The 25,220-nt window shown below is 37.1% G+C and overlaps 2 protein-coding genes across 5 annotated transcripts in view; one reads left to right on the top strand and one right to left on the bottom strand.

The window, feature by feature from the left end:
* The window catches only part of LOC109034966 (uncharacterized), a 157,206-nt gene extending 147,399 nt beyond the window's left edge, over positions 1–9,807 (top strand). For 3 of the 4 annotated variants that reach the window (XM_072306485.1, XM_072306486.1, XM_019048405.2), the window contains one exon: positions 109–6,647. Coding sequence is in view for 1 of the 4 variants with exons in the window: in XM_072306486.1 (XP_072162587.1) it covers positions 109–134 (26 nt within the window). In the remaining 3 variants the exon portion in view is untranslated. Of the gene's footprint in view, positions 1–108; positions 6,648–9,475 lie in introns of those variants that run through there. The other variant, XR_011900875.1, reaches the window with a different exon arrangement.
* A 2,218-nt stretch (positions 9,808–12,025) lies between these two features.
* Positions 12,026–25,220, bottom strand: part of ais (DExD-box helicase 52) — a 50,142-nt gene continuing 36,947 nt past the window's right edge. The window contains exons 8-11 of the mRNA XM_019048415.2: positions 18,216–18,366; positions 17,657–17,732; positions 14,782–14,946; positions 12,026–12,887 (exon numbers count right to left, since the gene is read on the bottom strand). Of these exons, the coding sequence (XP_018903960.1) occupies positions 12,698–12,887; positions 14,782–14,946; positions 17,657–17,732; positions 18,216–18,366 (582 nt within the window). The 3' untranslated portion in view covers positions 12,026–12,697. The remainder of the gene's footprint in view (positions 12,888–14,781; positions 14,947–17,656; positions 17,733–18,215; positions 18,367–25,220) is intronic.

Raw genomic sequence — 25,220 nt, 5'->3', positions numbered from 1 at the left:
CCCCCCCCCAAAAATACACCGGAAGGAACCCATTTTCCCGGCGTCTCTTGCAGCAACTTGCAATTTACTATAGAAATTCATTTCATAGCCCCTTTCATTATTTTTCAGGTCTGATGAACCATCTCTCCTCGTAATCTCAACGTAAAAGATGATCAAAAAAGTTGAGCATCGTTTAATGATAAGTTGAAGTTGCCTTTGTGTACATTCATCGCACTTCAGTCATAGATGATTCTCAGCCTGGTATGTAATGGAATTCTTGAGAATCAATGTTTTTCAGCATTTATATCTATGATGTATGTAATTGCTATGAAGAAGTTATCAGACCAATCAAGACTTGGGGAAACTTCTGTTCACCTGTTAGTAGCTGAAGTTATAGCATCAATTGGTTCAAAATATTTTAACAACCTTTAAAACTCCTTACATACTAAGATTTGAAGATTTCAGTCGAGAAAAGGTTTGATTGGACATCAGAAGTCAGTAATTATTTTCTGTTGTAGAAGTTAAAGGCAGTAGATGAAATGTAGTACTTAAATTCTGGTCCCAACGTCTGAAAAAAAGTTCTTATCTTAAAAGAGCGATGAGTAAACTCACCTCCTATTTTATAGAGCCTCTTTATCATGAAGAAAATAGGTTTTCTTTTTTCGTTGAAGGTTTTTTTTCTTTTTCTTGCTATTCTCATGCAGGCATTCCACCTTTATTTTATATTAACAGTTTTGTCATTGTAAGTATTGATGCCCTTCTTCTGATGAAGGATGAGGCTTTTCTCATTTAAATCAACATATTTTTATCATTTCAATGAATTCCGAAGGTACCTGTGAATTCATATCAGTATTTTTTCTTTATTTGAATCAATCATCATTACGTTCCTAATTACACTTGTATTTTCATGTATTCTACTTTAATAATACCCTCTAAGGAATGGAAAAACAATACTCTTTTTACGAAGTCTAAAAAATTTAAGGTTCCACCTCAACAAGAAATTGAGCTTTGTCGGAAAATTCTGATTAGTTTTCAATATTATGAGCAGTTTTTATTCTCTTTAGCATCAGTTGAGATTCATGGCAATTAACCAATGCCGTGTGTAGGAACAGCTAAAAACTAATCAGTAGATTAGTGCCTGACTCGACTTGGATATCTGACTAGTAACATTATTGATGGAATCTTACAAAGTGGCATAACAAGCGTACTTATTTCATTCAATTCATAAAGCCCCTGTATTATTGTCCATAAACTCATAGTGTGAGTCATTTCAAGAACCAAGGCGTTGTATAATTATTGTTTGTTCATTGAAGCTTTTCGACCGGGTGGTCATCATCAGAGTTTCAATGCATATCACAATTTACTACAATCACGTTTTGTAAAGTTTTCAATAATTCAACAACACTAACATTGATTGTAACTTTTATGTATATATATATATTGATTGTTATTTATATATTAGCTGATTGGGCCTCACAGCTAGGCAGGGGGTTCTCGCTACACCCCGGTCACCTGCTTTGTGGGAAACTTTTAGGCCAGCTCCGCGAGCCTCCATGAAATGGTGTCATTGAATCGATTAGTCACTTCATTAGTTTTTTTAAATAATTTTTTTTTTCAATTGATTTATTTTTTTAATGTTGTTTTCATCTGCCTTTGATGAATGAAAAACATTTGTTTGCTGACTAAAGAAGAGAAAACATGCCTTGACGAAAAAAAAGTATTCTATTCTAAATATGTAGGCTTCTATGATAGTAGTTCGTCATAAGGGGCCATTCTTAAATTATGTAAGGCTTTTTTTCCCATTTTTAGACCCCCTCCCCCCTCGTAAGGCACCGTAAGGCATCCCTCACCCCTCTTAAAAACTACGAAATCGAGAACGCTAAGCGAGAGAGCGAGTGAAGCGTCTGACAGGACAGGCTAAAATTGACTAATAAATAAGGTGACTCGGTCTCCTCTCGAATGTTCACTGCGCGAGTGTGAGTCTGCGAGGCTCCGCCCAGTCACTATGGATACCAACTGGGAGGGGGCTGCGCGGCCGCAGTGCATCGGCACTCGCCTCCCCTCTCACAGTTTAATCTTTTTAGAGAGTCCTCGAGGTTTACACAGGGTGTCCGGAAGTTAACGTACTTAACTTTCAGGATCGCTTTTTCGGCTCAAAATAAGACTTTTTTTTTTCCTATACACATATGCCCGAAAACGCTTCTTACGTGAGCTATGCGCTTACAAAGTTTCCATTATTTTTCGTTCAAATTAATATAGCTCCTCGTCATTTTTTCATAGGTGGCTGAAACTTTGCAGAGGGAGGTATTTTTTAGCGCTCTATTCATTTTTTGTGTTTTCAAGGACGTACGTCTTCGAAAAATGACGTCACAAGCTTTCCCGAATTTGAAAATTGCGATAACTTTTTTGGTAGATGATATTTCGAAAAACAGATTACGGCACGTGAAAGAGCGTAAAAAATCAAGGGGTCCAAGTACTGCACAAAATTTTCCAGAAACGCGTTATTTCGACGCAAAAGAACTTTGAAAAATTTTAAGATTTTCGAAGCGCCATTTGAAACCATGTTTTCGATAAGCCTCCAAGTATGATTTTTCGGTGGATATTTGATACCAAAAATATCGCCGCCTAACCGCGATTTTAGTAAGATGATGCTCGGGCCAGTCCCAAGCCTGGAAAAAGTGTGAGGGAAAGGTCAAGAGCCGTCTCAATAGCTTCGAGGTTTTCGAAGCCCCTTGCTCTGTAGGCAATTTTTCAATCCTTGCAGTAAAAATTGCCTACACAGCAAGGAGATTCGAAAATCTTAAAATTTTTCAAAGTTCTGTTGCGTCGAAATAACGCGTTTCTGGAAAACTTTGTGCAGTCCTTGGACCCCTTGATTTTTTACGCTCTTTTACGTGCCGTAATCCGTTTTTCGAAATATCATCTACCAAAAAAGTTATCGCAATTTTCAAATTCGGGAAAGCTTGTGACATCATTTTCCGAAGACGTACGTCCTTGAAAACACAAAAAATGAATAGAGCGCTAAAAAATACCCCCCAATGCAAAGTTTCAGCCACCTATGAAAAAATGAAGAGGAGCTATGTTAATTTGAACGAAAAATAATGGCAACTTTGTAAGCGCATAGCTCACGTATGAAGCGTTTTCGGGCATATGTGTATAGGAAAAAAAAGTCTTATTTTGAGCCGAAATAGCGATCCTGAAAGTTAAATACGTTAACTTCCGGACACCCTGTATAGTAGATATATAAACACACGAGAAAGAAAAGTTATGGTTGCCCGAAATACAATAGCAAAACGCAATTAAAACAATGGGTAACAAGACCAAAATTTATGAAAACATTTGCAGGATGTTTCGTCTGGCGACCCAAGCTATTATCAACTTCTGAAATAAATACAAAATTAAAAAATATGGCTAAAAGCACAACTACATGAAAAACCGTGTGATCAGCCCCAACAGAAAATAGGACTGATCTGATCTTGATCAGTCCTGTTTTTCGTTGGGGCTAATCACACGGTTTTTAATGTCGTTATGCTTTTAGCCTTTATTTCTAATTTTGTATTTATTTTGGCAGTTGATAATGGCTTGAGTCACAAGCCGAAACGTCCTGCGAATGATTTCATACATCTTTAGCTTTGTTTCCCACTGTTTTTATTGTATTCTCGCTATATATGTATAAGGAGGAAATGAAGGTTAACTATCAGATCTCTCCTGGGTTGCCATTGGGTCCATTCCAACCACCCGCTTTAGTAGGATCGCTCTTTTTCGCTCCTATGTCTGTGGCTTTATCTATCAATGTCAATAATCAGCCAACTGTTTAAGTCAATTTTGTGCCAAAAGGAGGTTTTTAGTCTCATTTGTGGCATGTGGCAGTCATGGGACCTGGATCTTAGTGGTACTAGGGCCCAAGGTGGGATGCGGCAGGCCTGCTTACTAGTACAGAAACTTAAGTTTGAACTAGCGTTTTCAGTATTAAGTGACCTCTTGACAAGCCTCCTGTTCTTGGATAATTACGTTGTTGTCAGTGTTTCGTGAATTTTGATATGATATAGATTAGCTTGAGTGCGAACATTTAAAATTTCAAAATTTCTTTGGGTGGGCAACGATCCAGTATCTTTATAATGTACAGTGTAAAGTAGCTGCAGGTTTGTGTGTATGTATGTTTCTGTTTTTTCTGTTTATCTTTTTTTTTATTCACTCAAATGTTGAACCCCAAAAATGTATGCCCAGTAGTGTTTTTGGAATTATACCCCAGAGTTAAGTGCAACCTTTGCATGCTACTTAAATGTTGGGTAGCCAAGCAAAAGCCCTCTGTTCAATAAAGGCACGTTCAGACAGTGCTTGAAGACGCTGGCTGCGTCTCTTAAGATGGGTGCATTCTTATGGCAGCTTGACGAGCTATCTGATTACACCTTAAAAATGTTTTGACCTGAAGATTATAGTCATTAATGAGGCTTTCAAGAGTCAGCTATCTAGTCTGTGTTAATTGTTCAGTGAAAAGGTAGGGTCATTAGACCATCTAAAAGTTGTTTAATATCTTTCAATACATAATATTCAAGAAGATAATCAAACTGAAACGATACCCCATGACTCATTAAAATCACTTTCATGTTTATCAAACATTTTGATGTAAGAACCCTGGAGTTGCTCATAAGCAAGCAATTCTTATTAAGCAAGGAATCCTCCATGTGTTGTACCAGGGTCGAGTTCCAAAGGACACGGTACTGCTGTGACCAGCCGATCATAGCGCAACCTCGCGTTAGATTCTTGTAAACTTAGAGGATCCTTTCCAACGAACAAACGTCTAGAATGGCTGACTAGTGCAAGCATTGCCTAACACTTTAAAGATTTAGGTTGGGTTCACTTGGGCTCACACTGCAAGCTGCCATCTAAACCCATGTTAAACACTGCCGACATTTTGCTGAACGTTGTCGAGTAAAGTGGTAGCAATGAAAAAATGTCATCATAATAGCATCTCACAAGGTCTTCTTTACTCAAAAAATAGGAATTTTGCAGGTACACCTCAAAACAATTTAAATTTACAAATGTGGACATTTTCACGAGTAATCCTCATGGACAAGACGCGGCGGAAATGGAGAGTGAGGTTTGGTATACTTAGGCTCTCACTCCCTTCCGGCCTCCAAAAACCGGCCCAAGTTACTCAGGTGCTTTATCTGGCGATCATTCTTGACGTTTGGTTTGTTGATCCTTTCCCCAGAACCTCAACCCATTCATCGCCCGCTCCAAGAGTTAGGTTAAGCCGTTTGTTGAAAAACAACCTGTAAGGCGGCTGAAGTGATGGAATCTAAGTGGTATGTAGGATAAAGGATATATATTCTCCGGATATAGATAGTGGACAGGTGGTCTGGATCACCCCGTATAAGGACTTGGTTAAATCTCTTCAGGAGGGAAACAACTGAATAATGGCAGATATTTACGAACTTGCAGAATTTTTGTGAAGTTCGACACATGATAGTAGTAGTTAGTTGCTAGGATCCTATGCAAGGTTGCAGCACAAGCAACTGCTAATAGATTTTAACATTGGTTGTTACAGAGGTCCAGAAACCTGTAGAACTCATCCGTGGTTTTACTTGTTAGGACTACGCTTGAAAAATTTGGTGTGAGGGAACATCATTGTTTAGGGGTAATAATTTCAAAATTCGCCGGACTCAAATAACTTAACAGTTCGTTCTCTTCTTTTAGTCGTGGCTGAAGGTGCTATCCAAATTACTTTCGTAGTCTATTGTAGTTTTTTTTTCTTAGAAGAAAAAGAGAAAAAAATTGCAATGGGGATTGCTGTGGAGAGCAAAGTGAACTTCCAAAAATACTTCAGGGCGAAGGGCAAAATGTACCTCTGTCCTCATGTGATGTATCTGTATCCTTAGTATTGTTTTTAATGTTGTTATTATTCTGCTGTGTAGATCTTTTTACTTGTAAATAGGAATCCTTTTTATCCCCACAATTATTCAAGTCAAAACCAAGACTTTTTTGCAACATTATGAACTCCATCACATTAATGTCAGACTCCAGTTTGATCAAAGAGTCAGAAAAAACGAGCACTGCCTGTAAAAATCGATTGGAAAAGAAGAAGGAAAAACTTACATAAGAATAATGGTTTTTAGTTGTGCAAGTTATCAATACAAGAGCAATTGACTTTAGAATCCGGAGAATTTGAAGTTCTTTTAAAGTTAACCAACACTTACCAGAACTCATGAATTTACCCTTCTTTTCATCAGTATCTCTTATTTTTACTGCAAAATTTAATTTCGAAAGTTGGAACCTCTCAAAAGGACTTTCATAAATCAAAATTTAAACTGCTAAGCTTTATCGACTGGAAAAAAAAACACAAGCTACCAATTATGCAGCTCAATTTTTTCTTGAAGTTTTAAATATCAATGAATCAGGTATAGCAAAACTGCTCTTGTTTCTCTGAAACATACTCCTATCGCCTCACTTCTTAGTCTGAACAAAATCTTAAGCCCTGATATATATGGTTCCCGATAACTCTTGTATGGCCCTCTGTCTTTTGAACTTTCGTTTTTTCGTTCATCAGAATATCTCATTAATTTTGAAAGTTGTTAGGTGAGGATGTGAAAGTCCGAAACCCAAAAGCATGCTAGTTATTATTATTGACGGATTCTAGAATTTATAAATTTGTAGATTTCTGCCTTTTTCCGTGTCTTGATTTAAATACCCTACAGTTTGATTTAATCTGCATTTTTAGAATTGAGAACTCGCATCTCACCTTGAGTAGGTAGCATCAAAAAATTGTTTCTATTGTGCCTAATTGGCTCTCAAAGCAAAACTTAAGAATGTTATTCATCTGTAGGCTTATGCTCTTATCTGCAATGGAAACAGTTTTAATACAAAGTCAAAATCTATCACTTTATTCTGAGTAATTTTTTGAAAATGGAAGGGCAACTCATATCTTGTTGAGAGTTTCATTTTCCATTGGAAAATTGTCGTTGGTGTAGTATGACAACATGTTTCTCTAAGCCATTGGCAATCTTTTTACAACTAAGCCCCCCCCCCCCTTCTTTATTCCCAGTTCCTAAAAATTGCATGCTATGCTTTAAGCTCCTCTCTCAAAAATAATTTCTTACATGAGGAAAAGAACATATTACTTGAAGAACCTGCAGTACTCAAGCAAAGGATGTTCTAAGGAAGATGATTCTAAAACTCCTTCTATAAGCAACTGTATTGAATTTCAGCACGATACCGAGAAATTAAACTTCTTTCATGACTTCTGAAAATCTCATCCTTTCCAAAAGCATTTACGCTTATGTCTGACATTTCAGTTCCACATAATTTTAATAACTCATTACATTTTAATCAGGATTAAGGAGAGACAGTGTGCTCTCAACTGTTGTTTCTTCCTACCCTAACTTTTAAGACTTTGGTTTCACAGGGTGTCTAGCGTCAGGATTTGAAGAAAAATCAGTTATAAAATCAGGATTTGAGATAAGTCGGCCGTCTGATCGGATTTTTTTATCAAGCTATTTTTGTGAAGTTACATTCGCCTAATTTTTCTTGGCTAAAAATCAGGATTTAGAAAAATTATGAAATCAAGATTCAGCCATAAAAAATTAGGACAAATCAGGATTTCCTAAAATGAAGGAATAACTAGACACCCTGATCAGCTGTCTTCCATTGCTGAGATACTGGATAAATTTGAAGTCTGAAGAAATTAATGAGGAGGAAAAGGTAGAACTGCTATGAACCTATGGCTTCTGTCATGAAAAATTGTATTGAGAAAGCTCATAAATTTACACAGGGTTTCCAGAAGACCCCCGCACAGAAAAGGGGTCTCAGTGGCTCCCGGTAGATTTCAATGAAACTTTAGTAGATTGAATTAGAGTTTATAAGCACAAAGCCAAAAAATTAGCTCATTCCAACGAGTAGTAGCCGAGATGGGCCATTATTTGTGCGGCGGAGACAAATGGGCGCTACTCGTCGCCTTTCCTTATGCTTGAGCACTTCAGACTTCAGCCGGGAAACCCTCTCTTTCTTCCAGGTATCTGCTCGGGCAGTGCAGTATGGAGTCCTCTATTTCTTGGACCTCTCCTCTGTAATGATTGGAGAGCTGCTGAAACAGAATCGGCAGATGCGGGGAGAAGGAGGGCGATACGGTCTTTGCGCCGGCCGAGCGCATAAGCACCTATTTGTATGTGAGGTCTGATCGAAAACGCCAAACAACCAGAAGAGAAGGAATTCATAAGTCTTCCGTCATGCTGTGATATGATAAAAAATAGTCCAGGTTCAATCGCGAATATCTCTGCTTCTGCTAGTTAGAATGAACCAATATTTTAGCTTTGTGCTGATGATGAACTTTATGTCAATCGATTAAAATTTGATCTAAATCTACCGGTAGCCACTGAGCCCCCTGTTCTGTGCGGGCTTCTTAGGAGTTCATACAGGGTGAGCGAAAAGTCCCCGACCCCCCCTCTAACTTTTGAACGAATTAAGCTAGGGAAATGAAACTTTGGGGATGTTCCTATCTCAAAGGGGACCATCTTTCGGGGGGGTCAAAATTTTGGTCCCCCCCTCAGGGGGGGACGGGGGCCCCCCAACTTTTTTTTTTCAAATGGCAACCCCTATCTTGTGATACCTCATTCGAAAGAGCATAAAAAACTAAGAATTTTGGCGCAAACCGCAGATCAATATCTTAATTTTTGACCGAGTTATGATAGGTCAAAGGTCAACTTTGACCTATTTTCAAAAAATCATAACTCCGGTTCAAATTATCGTAAAGGAAAAAATAAAACGGGAAAATTTACCAAATTGTGTCCGCTTTTAAGTAAAAATTGCAAAAATCACTTCGATTTAATTTTAAGGGGGGGCTCGGACCCCCAAATACGTCAATTCAAAGGTCATTCAATTTTCACGCGAAATAAGCCAATTTCCCCTGGATTTGCCTCCACATTATCTCCGTAAGGTCAAAATCAGTTCAACATTACGTTGGCAAGTCCCCAAATTTCGGGAAAAGTTAAAAAAAATGATATTTAAACGGTCAAATTTAATTACCTTAAATATCATTTTTTTATAACTTTTCCCGAAATTTGGGGACTTGCCAACGTAATGTTGAACTGATTTTGACCTTACGGAGATAATGTGGAGGCAAATCCTAATGACGTCTCTTAAAAACTGGTAACAAGTTCTGTAACTTTCATCTTTCATTATTGTTAAGTTCTTGAAAGAGAGGGATATTACTTCAATCAACTAAATTGCAGATAAAGTTTTGAGGTTAGACTCTTGCCTATACTCATTCTCTCGATAAACAAAAAATCATTTGATAGCATAGAAACTAGAAAAATATTTTTTTTTTTTTCAAGTAATTACCTATGTATTGTTGCAACCACAAAAATTCCAATTTAGAGGATAAGGTCAGTCTTTTGGCAGAAGTGTCATAAATGTTGTCATCAAGATATTATGTCTAATAGAGTATATTGTTACACCTACTCATAATTTAATGCTCATTTTCCTTGCTTTTTTCTTCTAGTTTTTCAATTTTGTCTGAGCTCATTTACTCTCGTAACCGGTGTACTTTTATTACTATATGGAATGCTTTGGTGGCAGAATGGTCAAAATATTTTTTCTACTTCCTGTTGCATAATTTAAGCAATGATTCATTCGTGTACTTAATCCAAAGTGATCTAAGCATTTAAATTGTACTTAATATCTACTCTTGCACTTCTGTTCTTTTACTTTTTAGCTTATCATATTTTCCAGTATGTACTTCCTATTTGCTAATTGCGATCTTTGAAACTTCTTTTCCTTTGTATTGAAAATATTTTACATGTATTTTTAAAATATTTTTTTATTGTATTTTAACTTAAGTGTTCTTAATGCCCTTCTTTATTAGCCCTCTAATTGTGTAATGACCTCAGATCAATCAGGGTTTTTGTAAGAAGTAGAAAACATTCTTTACGTCTTGTACTCAAAGAGTTACAGGACTGATGCCGCTCTGACCTTAAAAATGGTCCGATCAAGCTCAACTGGAGCTCATTTAATAGCTTATACTCTCATGTATACAGTGGTTTTTAGTTTTCCGAGAAATAATTATTGGTTTTTGTACAACGTCAATTCTACAGTAACATGTTTGACCCGCTCGGCGATTTTATGTTGGAGGACCTAATCATCGAGATCCATATACCTAAGTGTGAGGTGGATGATGAGCCAAGTGCATGCAATGAAGAAGCTGAAAAGAATCAATTTTATATGTTGCCCATCTGCACAAGATAACCTACTAAACTTTAGCGGATTGGTAGTGTTCTAAACCCCTGATAATGCAAGTTTCCGACCTCACTTCAATTTTCATCGGCGATCGAGTCAGTTACGTGTGTTTCTGCTTTGTCAATGTGATTTCCGCAATAATGCTAAAGTTGAGTAAAATTTTGTGTGCATCTGCAAAAATCTGCTGAGGAAGCTTTTCACCTGATCAAGCAAGTGCACAATATGCGATGGACCGGAGTCAGTGTTTTGAGTGGCATTCGCGTTTCCTGAAAGGGAGGACAGCAGTGGAAGTTGATGAAAAATCGGGACGACCCACCTGCGACCTTTGTGAATGGTGCAAGTGTGGAAAAAATTCGTGCATTTGTCAGAGAAGATTCTCGCACCACCACTGTAGAAATTTCAGAAGATTGAATGTGTCAGCTAGATCAGTCCATCAGAAAAGAAGAGTAACAACATCGCTTTGCGGGTCAAACACGCTGCTGCATTGTACAAAAACTAATAGATATTTTTCAAAAAACTAAAAACCACTGTGCTTGTGAGAGGATAAGCTTTCAAATGAGCTCCAGTTGGGCTTGATTGGACCATTTTTAAGGCCAGGACGGTATCAGTCCAGTAACGTTTAGAACAAACCACGAACAGTTTCAAGAAAAGTTCAGGACTAGATAGTTTCAGCCCTACTTCACAGGTAAGCATCTTGTGGAAATAAATAGAAACTCCTCAAGCCATACAACAATAACGCACAATATTACTCATGGGATTTTCAAAAGCCCAAAAAAAAACTCAATTTACCTTTTTCTAGCTGCTTGAGAACAAAGTTCAACAGTTTGTCCTGCAAAGCTGATGGACTAGGTTTTGGGCCTGTTGCAAACTTTTGCTAGAGCAAAAATAAGAGTTGTTTCTTGTAGATAATGCCTCAAAAATCACGATGAGCGCATCGGCAAAGTCTGAAATGCACTCAAAACTTCACAATCTGCGTAAGAAATTTGCGTTTTTTTAAGCTTCCCGCTTCAAAAACGATACTACGGCATAGGTGAACATTTTTTTAGAGGAGTCGCTCCATCGTCGGCGATATTCATCATGGCCGACGCTTGCACGCAGTTCCGCGCGTAATTCAAGGAGAGTTCAAGGTCAATCAATTCGGGCGTGGAAAATATGAACGTTAACACACCGATTGTTATCTGGTCTAATCCAGTTCAGGTGTTATCTCGTCCCATCAAACGTGTTTTGGCGGATTGGCGTCGGCTATGATGATTATTGCCGACGATGGAACGACTCCTCTTACAAAATGTTCACCTGTGCCGTAGTATCGTTTTTGAAGCGGGAAGCTCAAAAAACCGCAAATTTCTTACGCAGATTGTGAAGTTATGAGTGCATTTCAGAGTTTGCCGATGCGCTCATCGTGATTATTGAGGCATTATCTATAAGAAACAACTCTTAGTTTTGCTCTAGCAAAAGTTTGCAACAGGCCCATTATTAAACAAATAGCTCATACATTCTGCTGTTAACATGGAGAGCAGTAAGCGCAAAAATGAAGTTTTTGAAGAAAGGGCTTGGTAGCATTTTTGAGAAAAAAAATTTTAATGAAAAAAGCCTCACTTCTTGAAAAATTTCCACCGATCATCTGAAATTTAAACATGCTTGGAGAAGCAGCAAATATAAAAGTAAAAATAAAATTAAAAGTAATGAAAAGAATTGAGTCTCTCACCATTATGCTGCGTATTATTCGCACTATTATTCACAGCATAATGGTCAAAGATACAATTCTTTTCATTACCTAATCCTTTTTTTATGATCCTCTGAAAGTCTCAAAAATCGATTGGATGATTTAAAATGAGATTTTATTTTCGACTATATGAAAAGGGCCCTTTTCATTATCATGTCAGGCAAAACAGTCGTAAGTGGTATCTTCTGCACGCTTTCAAGGTTGCATTTTGGAAAAAAAGCAAGCAGATTCCACAGCTCTCTGGCGGAATGATGCTCCTTACTGCTGTTCTGTCTGAAACAACATCAATTCTTTTGCACTTATAGTTTTCTCATAGGTCTAGTTTTTATGAATATGAGAGGAATTCTTTATTTAGCTGAATCAGTAAGTTCATACAGATTACATTAAACGAATTTTGAAAGAAACTTGATTTCGAAAAGAGAATTACTGCTCTCTTTGGTGAGACGGCAGCATCGCTGTACAGGCGACGAAGAGGTAGATTAAGGAGTTAAGTAACGAAGCTGTGAATGTTTGACCTGGCACCAGAGGTCAGAGTAAAATCTTCATTTATCTCTGATGTCTGTACAGTCCATATGCTTCAATTCGATGTATTACTTAATACCTGTCTCTGTAATGAATAACATCGCATAAGGAACACTTCGCAGGCCTTACATTTGTATTTTCTTAAAGAGTCAAATCAAAAGATAAATCAATGTAGGACCCTGCTGAGACTTTCTAATATAAATTCAGAGGTTCAGGTGAAATTAAAAATTTTCAATACATTTTCTAATCTTCAACAGCAAGCATTGATTCTTCTTCAGTCTTACAAGATTTTTTGTGTTTTTTAGTGTTGATATTATAATGCTTGGAGTAGTACTTTTTAGCCAAACCACTTTGATGGATGACCTTCTTCTCCGGCATCATGCTGATTCCTCGTTTCCCCTTCTTCCTCAATCTTCTGTTGATTTTCTTCACCCTAGAACAGAAGTTTGACATGTAAGTTTTCGCAAAACAGGACATATCCACGGTGAGACTACAGGAATACGTTTCTCGGTTTGCGATGTTGACGACTTGTGCCGTACTTTATATTACACATGGAAATCTACCAAATGTCATTTTATTAAAACTTTGGTGATTTAACTTCTCTATAAGGGAAATATTCTGTAAAATTTTCAAGCTGTAATGTTGGTTGGGTCTCCCTTTAAAAGATAAAATGGAAGCAGAGTGATAACACAAAATAAAGATACGAGTTTTTGCAGTTTAGACGTCGATGTTTTTTGTGCTAAAGAAAAATACTCTATAAGCATTTGGCCATTGACAATTTTCTTACGATAAAATATTTATTTTTGAAGAAAGTGAAAAGCATTTTTTCTTTGTTTCAAATTCTTACCAGTATTGTAGAGTGCTGTGGAGATTATTCTCAGAAAAAATTGAAAAAAATAGTTATGAGTTTTCCAGATAATTTTTGCTCTATTAGTTGAAATTTAACAGCATCTCTACTTTTCACAGCGTTTCTCCTTAGCACAGCAAATATTTGAAAAGTGGATATTAATAAAAAAGGCACCATTTTTGGACAAAGAAGTATCAGATGAAAATCTCCATGAAATAGGAAGTAGTTCCGTAATATTTTTTGGAATTGATTGCTGCAGAATGTGACGGTAATGCATCAGTCAAAATAAGTATGTCACACAATGCATACAAAAGCCCTGATTAACTTGCATGAGTTAAATGGCATAAAAATATTGTAAAGCATGACAGTAATGTCTACTCCCTAAGAGCACAATTAGCACCATCCATGTTGTTCTTTTCAAATTAACATGGCCCAGAAGCATTTATTCTCGGTGGCTGGCGATCAAGTTTGCCAGGAGAGAGATGTGCGAAAAGGTAACCTACATGAACAAACAATCTTGCGAACTGTTACATAGCTTTCTTACGCATAATTTCCATTGATTTAAAGCATTTCTTTCAGCAACATAAAGAAATGAGGAGAAAATATACGCCTGAGAATGATTAGTATCCTACATATTTTGGTTGTTTTTTCCCATCGCTCTTTCTGAAGGAACCTGATAGTTGGCAACTCCCAAATGCCGATGCAGGAAATTTTGAAAAGTACAACACAGGCTGTGCAAATAACGCATTTAGGAGTAGACTTGGAATGTTTTGGACATGCCCAACTTAATTTCCGTGAGATTTTACTGGGACGTCCGGTATCTGCGATAAGCAACAAACCTATTCACTCACTCTTCATCCCACAGTTGATTGGAAGTTCTATGCCTGAGAAACGACTGTCAAAAGAGGTGAAACATTCTAAAAATTTTGAACAGTGTTTTTAGTTCTCAAGTGCCATTTCAGAGCCCTGATAAATTGTGATTCAAACCTTTCTTAGCGGAACAATATATCTGGGCCAAACTAAACCTGAATCTATTAGAGGCGGGTGAGTACAATGGCATGCAGCAAAATTATAAAACGATAGAAAAATGCCTCTGGGTATGATGAAAAAGGCGAAAATAATACCACTGACAAGCAAAGTAGAAATATTAGAGAAAAACTAAGTTTCGATTGTTGGCATTAAACGAGGTAAAATGATGAAAGACCTAAGTCAAAATATAAGAATTGCACCAAGATCGATTTTACTCTGATTTAAGCTTGTCAGATGGCTATCACTAGATAGTTTCCAGGATATACCTCTCACTGAGACCTCATTATTAACAAAGAGTAGCAACGCAACCAAATGTATACTTTAACCCTTTCTCCCATGGTTGCTAGGCTTCACTCAATACAAATCTTGTAGCAAAGCTGGCTCAACTCTTAACATTAATAGTACACTGAGTAAAATGCTAAAAATATATAAAATAAAATGCAAAAATTACTTTTCTTTGTGCAGCTTGAACTTTTCATAGCTAGGAACAGTTGATATTTTCTTTCTCTCAGGTGCTATGTATTCTAACTTTTGCCGGTCTGTCTTTTTGGGTCGTTTCAATTTTAGCATATACTCGGGAACATCACATCCTGAGTCTTTCATGACTGTTGCAATGCTGAAAAAATGAGTTCAGATCAATTAGTTTTCACACAAGTTATTACATTTCTGAAGGTTTGTGTCAAAAACTAAAATACAGAATGAGACAAGGGTTATGGTTTGAATCATAGAGCTTGATGTATCAAAATGTTCCATGATGTTTCAATGATTTTAAGAAAAAAGTTCTCAGTTAAAAACTTCATAGTGGCCTAAGAGTTTCAAATGTTGCGGAGGGCAGTGAGTGAGGGAGCGAGAGACGAGACGGAATAAAATATAAGATATTTTATTAAGACAGAAAAAGCAGAGTGAGGAGACAGACGACGGTGGGACTGTGGCACACGCTCACCGAATGGCGTCACAATGGCGGCCAACTACAGTTATGGAAAAGGGACAATGCCACATATCAACTATCAAAACGTTAAAAGTACGTTTTAACTAGGCAAGAAGGAAAACAAGAGGGTGGTAACCTGGTAGACATCTTGAAAGTTGGTCATAACGCATGAATTTTCTTCCTCCTTCAAAAGCAGTAATTAATATCTTGTGAGCATAATCACAAAATCACTTAATCATCCAGCATAAAGAAAATTATTCAGTGCTCACTTTAATTTCAAGAGCACTTAAAATCTTGGCAAACAGAGAATAAGAAATGCAAAAACTAAAAATCCTACTTTTTCACACATGTGCAAAAATTGGAAATTTTCAAGATTTCTGTCAAGTTAAATATGAAATTTTGATGAGAGAACATTTTTTGCAATGGACCAAGAGGCAAGATGCAAATTCAACTATTATAATTTATGTTTTTTCATCAGAACTTCACGTTAAACACGACTTGTACAATGAAAATAAAATAACTGAAGGTATCTTTGAACCAAAATATTAAAGGTTTTCAATGCATGAATTCAAATTTGCTGCTAATAGAAAAAACAATAATCTACTAGAGTTAAATCGCTCACAAAACATTACAGTGACAATCTCCTCAGTATGACAAAGGCAACCTCAGTATCGGCGCTTCGACGTAGCGGTGACAGGTGAAAATGTCCAGTCTAAGATGTCCAACTATGAAAATGTCCAATAAAAAATATCTACTGTTGTAATGTTCCCTTTTAAATGTCCACTTAACAAAAATACCATGTTATCTAATGTCCAAAGCGCTAAAATGGCATGTGACTGAAAATGCCCAAAGAAAACAACTTTACCTCCATCATTGACACAATTTTTTCTGACTTTTTCGAATTTTGAAAAAGACGAATTTCACTTTGATTTGGGACTGAATTTAGAAACCACTTGGAAGAAAAAATTTGAGTGGAAGAAAAAAACTTAAATTTAGTTGGGGCTGAATTCCGAAATCATTTGAAAGAATTTGGAGGGAAAGGAAAAATATGACATTATTCTCAGCTGATATTTGAGTGGATACACAGACCACTGTTTTCAGATGTAACAGGTTAATTACATTACTCTAATAGATGTTAATATTTGCTTCTTCTGATTCAGTCTTTTGAAATACTGTGGACATTTGCAGTTAAATGCCATTTTATAACTTTGGACATTACAACACCTGGATTTAGACATTTGCAGTTACAGGCCATTTTAGTACTTTGGACATTAGACAACATGGGTAGTTTTGTTCAGGGGAAATTTTATGTCATGGACATTAAAAAGAGGACATTATGACAGCGGGTATTATTTATTGGACATTTTTATAGTTGGACATATTAGACTGGACATTTTCACTGATCGCTGACTCAGCTAATGCACGTTTTTCACGCTTAAATCAACACATAATAGGGAAGGAACACTGCTCGATTGATTTTGAGATGCCTGCAAAAACCACCAGGCTGCTTTGATTCAAACAAAACTCTGGTTTTTCATGTGAGCAGGAAAGAACCCCGCACACCTCTCATGGGAAGCTTCACCATGAAGGATTGCCTTCTGACTTATGTCATTCGATTCTCCTCAAGATGCTGATCTAAAGTTATAATTGCTCCAACTTTCTACGATGCACCGTTTTCGCAAAAAACCTATGAGAAGATTCAATTATTCGGTGATAAAAAGCCAGAGAGATTCCTCATTTCAGTGCCCGATTGACAAGCGGCTGTGTGTCAACAAGGAAATCATGGGGACTCCCGCACCGAGCGGCAGTCTTATCTCGGATTCCGCACGCCGTTTTGCTCGACCACCATCCAAATCAGATTCTTGAGGAGCATAAGAACAGGAAAGTCTGAACGTCTACCGGGCGAGTGCGGGAGGGAGATAGCCCCTGAGTCGGCAGGTACAGATAAGAAGACGGACACACGCTACATTTTTTCCTTATTCACATCGGGCCTGTTTTCAAATGCTTCGTTCTTTTTTATTCATAGTCGCTGAACAATTGAATCTTCTCATAGGTTTTTTGCGAAAACGGTGCATAGTGGAAAGTTGGCGCAATTACAACTTTTGATCAGCATCTTGAGGAGAATCGAATGACATAAGTCAGAAGGCAATCCTTCATGGTGCAGCTTCCCATAAGAGGTGTGCGGGGTCCTTTAAATTGTTTCTAATTAATGTTACATGAAAATGTTAATTTCTTGGTTGGGAGTTGCATAATTTCAGTGACTCTCATTGAGCAAATCGTTTCCTAAATGGAATTTTGAAGCAGAGGCGAGTATCAGAATTCTTAAACTCCTACCTTGTCTAGTAGTACATTCTTGGTTTCTGACCTTGTCAAGTAACCAATTAAGTAAAGAGCTTACCTTCTTAAATGGGGAGTATCTTCAGTTGTGAAAAAAGTTACAGCTCTTCCTGTTCTACCAGCTCTTCCAGTACGACCTAGCAAAAAAAAAAAAAAAAAAAAAAAAAAAAAAAAAAAAAAAAACAAATATTATGGTTCATAAAATACTGATGTGCTGAGCAAAAACCTCTTTTCAGAATAAGGCTTCTTCTAAGACAGAAAAATAAAAAAAATAAAAAAAAATATGAATAAAATATAATCTCATGATGCACAAAGAAAAACTTAAAAAAGACTCTTTTTGATATAATATGTCTTCGATTTTTCAAAATTGTTGCAGTATTTTACAATTCCTTTGCAGCTTTCATGGTTGAGAATAATATACTGTTTTCAGTTTCTCCCCGACTTCTTCAGAATTCATCACCTTGTTCTAACTCCTTTTAAAGCACATTCTCGAATAAGTTGCTGTAGTAAGCACAATTTAATAGTGAAAACCACTTAAATCAAATAGTAAAAAGGAAAGACCCGTAAGTAAGATACTGGAGAAATGTTGATAAGAACACTGAGAGGGAATGGAAAATCACCTATTCGATGGATGTATGATACAGCAGAAAGAGGAAAGTCATAATTGATGACAGTATTAACACCTTTGAAGTCTATACCACGCCCCATCAATTCTGTACAGATAAGGATCCAAATTTTTCCTTCCCTAAAGGCACGAACTGTGTTATCTCTCTGAAAGAATGAACAAGCAAATTAAAATACTTATTTATTGAATTCATGATATACAAACTAGTGCAGGTCAGAAAATACTTTATTTTACTTAGACATGTAAAGCCATATAAGAGATGAGTATGGACAAACAATGCAGAATTATGGCGACTGAAGTTCCGGGCAATAGAAATAATGTATAAATCATGTATGCGAACAAATGATCTAATGGAGAATAGGGTAGGAGAGGTATTTAGGCCATTAGATGTGCAACAAAAATTCACGGTTGTAGGTGATCGTAACATTAAACTGGCTGAAGATTCTAAACAAAAAGGTGAGCATCTCAACACTAATAGAACCATGAATTAACCAGTATGTTTAATAATTCGGAGGAAAATGAGTATTTGGCAGGAGTCAATGAACTGCCAATATTTGAACGTGCAAGGTTAGAAATTATGATAAGAGGAGGTGATTAATACATGGAACCTATAACAAAACTTGCACAAAATGAATCATTCCCTCCTGGGACAAAAATTATTATTAGTATTCCTTAGGATTATTAATTTTTTTTTAAAAAACAGATTTTATTTAAAAATATTGAAACTAAGTACTACAAGAACTATATGCCTTGTGTCTATCTACATAAATTAAATTTATTAAGGTTTTAAGAAACAAAGTGACATTGGGTGATGGAAATTATCAGAAAGAACAGGAATTTTGGAATTCTATGTCTTTTGCTTTGAAAAAGGTCAATTAAGAAATGTTATTATGAATATTCTTTTTTGTGGAAAGAAATTATTAGAGCTTTAGTTTGTTCCACGTAAAGTTTCTTATGAGTATAATTTTAATTTTTCCCCACAGCCATTAAGACATTTAAGAGGTGAAGTGACTAGAAGTGATGAAGTGAAAATAACGAGAATCGAGGTATACAAACTAGCTAGAAAATTACATTGTATGAAGAAAAACAAAAGATTCATCGATCAGGGCACACTGGATGTTTCAGACCAGACATCCACTTTATTTTTCTTGGGAACAGCCAAAAATTGCGCCTCTAGACAAAAACTTAAATGAAGTAAATCAATCACAAAATATTGAATGCAAATATTTCCAGCCCCCCAAAAATGGATTTTGGAGGGAAGGTTATAGGAAGGAGGGGAAGAGGAGTTATCCCCCTGTTTCTCGCTTGTTTCAAATTATAAGGATGTGCTTTGACTTCGGATATGTGAAGAACAGTACAAAACAAGAACTTTAGGTCACCGTCAATTTTTTCATAATTCCCTTTATTTTGAGTTGGGGAGGGGGGGGAGGGATTGAGGGATTCTGAGAGCACATTTTCAATCTGCTGCTGTGCGCTACCTAATCTATGGATTTTGAAAAACTAAAATTATTCTGAAACTATGCCCCTCTGTCCCATGAGGGTGATATTGCAGGTCAAAATCTTTTCCACCCCCCAAACTGGATTTTGGGTGGGGGGAGGATAGGAAGGGGGGGTATTCCCCGTTTTTCGCTTATTTCGAATTATTAGGGTATGTTTTGATTTCGGATTCGTAAAGAACTGTAGAAAATAAGAACTTTCGGTCGGTTTTTTCGTATTTCTCTTTTTTTTCAGTGATGGGAGGTTTTGAATCATTTTGACGGCCATTTTCGTTTTGGAGGATTTTAAGAGCCATATTCAATTGGCTGTTGTGCGCTGCCTACTCCATACAGGGTTATCCAAAAGTCCGGGACCCCCCTTATAACTTATGAACAAAAAATGCTAGAGATTTGAAGGGGGAATGTTCGTAGGTCAAAGGAAACTACTTTTTGGCGTACCCAACATTTCCCGACCCTAACCCCGAGGAGCGGACCCTAACTTTTTTTTTAAATGGGAACCCCTATCTTGTCATTCGAAAGGGCTTGAAAAGAGAAAATTTTTGGCGCAAACCGACTGCCGATACCTCAGCTTTCAAAAAAATGGCGGCAAATTCAAAGGTCTGGGCCTCCCCTCACAACTTATAAACAAAAAATGCTAGGTATTCGAAATTTGGGGAACGTTGCTAGGTCGAAGGAAACTCCTTTTTGGCGCACCCAAAATTTCGGGGGGCGGACCCTAACCCTTTTTTTTCCAAATAGGAACTCTTATCTTGTGATACATCATTCGAAAAGGCTTAAAAAAAAACTTTGGATGCCTCAATTTTAAACAAAATGGCGGAAAATGCGTTTTTTTGGTTATTTACCGACGGATTCGCTTGAAACTTGGTTTCCATGGGTTTTCGGGCACGAGAAAAACAAATCCAATATTGGATTTGCAAAATACTCGAGCTTTTCCAAGATGGCGGCCGAAAAATGGCGGAAAAATAAGTTAGATTTCCTGTGTGTTGCTCTCAGCCAGTTGAAAATCGTGTTTCCTAATTTGTCATTTCAACTACCCAGGACTCCTCACGGGGAGGTGGCTACACGTCGAGTCCCACCCGTGCCTACCCTTCTGCCCGACCACTGAGGCACATTTCAATAGCGTTGGTGGTGTCTCAGTAAGCAAATAAATGAAAGGACCTGTTATCAAGGAGAGTTTTAATTGAAATTACTCACTCTTGCCAAAAAAAAATAATGGAAACAAATCTGCCAAATCTCTTAAGAATAAGCATGTTAATGACTTTAATAAAGGTTGACGTGAGCTCACGCCCATTTACCCTAAAAAAAATCTCACTCATTAGGCTAAGGCTGTTTATTTTTGATGATACTGGCCATGCACCGTTTGTTCTTCGCACAATTACCAGAATTTCTTTTCGAAAGAAATTAAATGAACTTTCATCGAGGATACTTTGAAATGAAATTACTCACGCTTCTCAAAAAAAGGAAAAAGATTAACAACAATAGTAACAAAGTACCCCTTGACGGAAGGCGCTTGCCAAAAACTGTAATACCCCCGAATCCTGTGGAGGTGAGTCAGGAATTTTACCACTAAACTTAATGGATTTATCTTTCGAAAGAATAATTAAATAAAATGAGTCTTCCTATTAAATTTAACAGTATAAATAAAAACTTCTTAACGATATTCGATGGGAAAAAAAAAAAGAAAGAAAAAAAGGCTTCTCAATTATATGACTCAGGCAGCGAATAAACAAGTTATCTCAATTCCTGTTCGAATTGCCTGCTATTCTTCTCCTGACAATAATATAAGCGATTTACGAATTCTTCTCGGACGCTTTCTAAAATCTGATAAGTAAGTTTTGCACATTCCTCAACAATTCACTGTCTTAGGTCTGCGAGGTCTCGTATACTTTTGTCTTGCCATGACCCCAAAGGAAAAAGTCACAGGGAGTATGATCAGAAGATCTAGCCGGCCATTCAATGGCTCCGCGCCGACCGATCCACCGATGAGGGAATTCTTGGTTAAGATAATTTCTGACTTGTAAGGAAAAATGGGGAGGGGCACCATCCTGTTGAAACCAAGGATCAAAATCATACCCCGAATCTTCAATAATTTCAATTAATTTTAGGAGGACGGCCTCCTCGAGCATACTAAGGTAAAGTGAATTATCAAGATTGCCATCAATAAAAAATGGACCAACGATATGGTCCCCAAAGATCCCACACAAAACATTCAGTTTTTGGGGAAACTGTGTGTGACTCTCTCTACCCACGTGGGGATTCTCTGTTGCCTAATACCGACAGTTGTGTTTATTCACGGTTCCTTTTAAAAAGAAAGATGACTCATCACTAAAACACGTGTTCTTTACAAAATCCGAATCTGCAGCAATAATTCCCTCCATTGTTTCACAAAATTCGAGGCGCCTGTCAAAGTTATCCTCGTTAATTCGAGGATTAATTGGATGCATTTTGCAATTCGGAACTATAGGCAGAACGGTAGGTTTTCAGGAGAGCAACTTTTGCAAAAACCATTGGCGTTTTTCATCAAAACGCTCAATGTTGCGGTTTGATGGTTCATTTTATAGCTATGGAGTTCCTTTAACACCCTGTGTTGACAGATTTGTCAAAAACATCACACTGTTGCCAATAATTACAAAAAAAGGCTATAGTTCCTTATTGCAAAATGAAGAATCCGGGGAAGCTCATTTTGCAATTAGGAACTATAGATTGTTTTAGCACTGACTGCATAGGGGAGACGACCCTGGTGTCACTATTACAAACTGGAGGGTTAACCCCAACAGAGAAAACACCCCTTCCTTCCATCATACGAGGAAGGGGGGAGGTGCATTGTCCCTGCGGAAAGATATTCTACAAAAAACAGGGTGTGCCAAAAATATGGATACCTACCGACTTGCTAATATTTCGAGAATGGTGGCAAATATTAACATGCAATTTGGACGGGAGGGTTTATAGATTTGATTGACATGAATCGATCAAAAAATGAAAGCATGAATCGATCGACACCGACTCGATCGACAAATTATTGAAAAACCGGTGTTATGATTCCGACATGACCGACATGAATCGATCGAAAAGTTAGAACATGAACCGATTGACGTGATTTGATCGGCACTGATTCGATTGACGACCGTGAATCGATCAAAAACCAGCGAATCGATCCGCAAATCCGTGAATCGATTGACAACCCCGTGATTCGTTCGAAAAATCCGTGAATTGATCGATAAACCCTTGAATAGGTCAACAAACCCGTGAATCGTGAAATTTTGAAAATTCGAAAATCCAAGATTAAGGATGTGGCCTATAATGCTATCTCGGCTCCTGTTCGATTGATCATGCTGATTTTCGGGGTCAGAGGGTATTTATGGACGGGAAACTCGAATTTCTGGTCAAATTTTGAAAATTCAAAAATCCAAGATGGCGGATGTGGCCTAAAATGATATCTCGGCTCCTGTTTGATGGATCTTGCTGATTTTTGGTGTCCGGGGGTATTTTTGGACGGGAAACTCGAATTTCTGGTCAAATTTTGAAAATTTAAAAATCCAAGATGGCGGATGTGGCCGAAAATGACCTTACTTGAGTAAGTATCCCTTGGGGGATCTTTCATTCCTCGGACACACGTTTAAAGGGGAGCTCAGAAGACGCAACCTCAAACTTGTTTTTCGTGGATTGAAATGCGAAAAATATCGGAGAAAATTATTGTGGCTTATGCGTAGTAAATACTTCAAAAAACGCAAAAATCAAAAATCACTGAAAAAGCTCAATGTCAAAATTTGAAAAATTTCAATTTTTCGAAACTCGGCTAGGAATTTGAGTTTCCCGGCCAAAAATACCCCCTATACAACCAAGATTCACCACGATAGGTCGAGCAGCCTGAGATAGCATTTTAGGCCACATCCGCCATCTTGGATTTTGAGTTTCCCGTCCAAAATCCCTAATAGCACAGTTACACAATGGAATGTTTTTAAAATGTTTCAAATTACGTCAATCTCGGATCAGTCATTGACATATGTTTCCAACAAATTTTCAAAACGAATACATGAAATGGGCAAGTTGGCCGTGTGTTTGAAACGTATTGAAAACAAATCGAAAATGTTTCTAATTGCGGTCATTCAAACTTTTTTAAAAATAAGTTGGAAACGTTTCAAACTTATTTCAAAAAGGCATAAATAACCCAACCGAAAAATGTGTGAGAATTGTGTCAGCTATGTGTTGTCAATATATTGCAGTCCGTTCAATAAACTATATCAGAAAGGTTTCAAAAACATTTCAAAACCATTGCCACAGCTAAGCCTATGATTGAAACATATTTACGGAACATTTCTGCCACAATTTAGGTATATGAAAATCAATGAACCTTTATTGACATCTATCGGAAAAAATGTGTAATTGTGTCAATTTCTTTTTTAACGACCCAGGCACAGATTCATATTAGATTTGTGTACGATATGTTGGGAAAGGAGATCAACTAAATATTTTGGAAACATTTCTAAAACATATTTAAAACGTTGCTGCAGAAATTCTTGGAAGTTCGAAGTTTCTGAGAAATAAACCTGACATATTTCTGACACAATTTAGCAACGTTTCCAAGATCCTTCAAAAACATGTTTCAGAAACAACTGGCAGATATTTCGTATTTTTAATCTGATAAGGTACAGCTATATGTTGAATCTATGTATGAAACGTGACGGAATGGTATTTGAAACGCCCTCAGATTTTCGTGTACGGATTTCCCTCATTGCTCTCCAGTTGAAATACTCGTATCTCTCTCATTTAATTGATCCGCGGCGATCGTACGTCATAACCATTTATAAAATTAATTTAAACGCATAAGGGTAAGGAAATTTATTTCAGAAATGTGTCAGAAATAATTCAGTTAAACAAAACAGTGCCTTGATTGTCATTAAAACCTGGTGAACACAAGTTGAAAACATTTCTCAGACCTTTCTAAAAATTTTCCGAGATCAAACTGAACCCACCAGAGAGCGTTGACGTTTCATTTTCCAATTTTACCAAATTTTGGTTTATTTTTTTGTCTCAAGGTTTACTTTTTGGCTATTTAATTATGCAGAGTTAAAAATAGTTTTAAATTCTTGGTATGCATCGCATTTATCTACATAAGAGCTTATAAGTTGTGGATTATCTAAAATATTGAAACCGTACATCATGCTTTGCGTATACTTTTCTAAAGTGAGGACGTCCTAATCCCTCTGATAGTTTAATACTGATGGAGTGAACCCATAGTTCCATACTCTCCTTAGGCATAGTCTGTAATCAGGCCGCCCAGGCACTTGATTTGATAGCTATAATGCCTCCACGACGTTTGCTAAAACAGATGTCTGAAAATTTTTTTACGGTTAAGAAGTAGTGACATGCGGATGTATTCAACACAGAGTGGGCTCGTGTTTAACACTACATGGACTCTAGTGATTATACCGAAAATGTATCATAAACATTTAGAAAATCAGAGGGAAATCTGAGTTAAAGGCTCATTGTTTTACAAATGTGTC

Source organism: Bemisia tabaci, chromosome 1, assembly GCF_918797505.1.
Source record: "Bemisia tabaci chromosome 1, PGI_BMITA_v3".
Lineage (NCBI taxonomy): Eukaryota > Metazoa > Arthropoda > Insecta > Hemiptera > Aleyrodidae > Bemisia > Bemisia tabaci.
The sequence above is the reverse complement of the archived record's forward strand: the minus strand, read 5'-3'. Positions and strand labels throughout refer to the sequence as shown.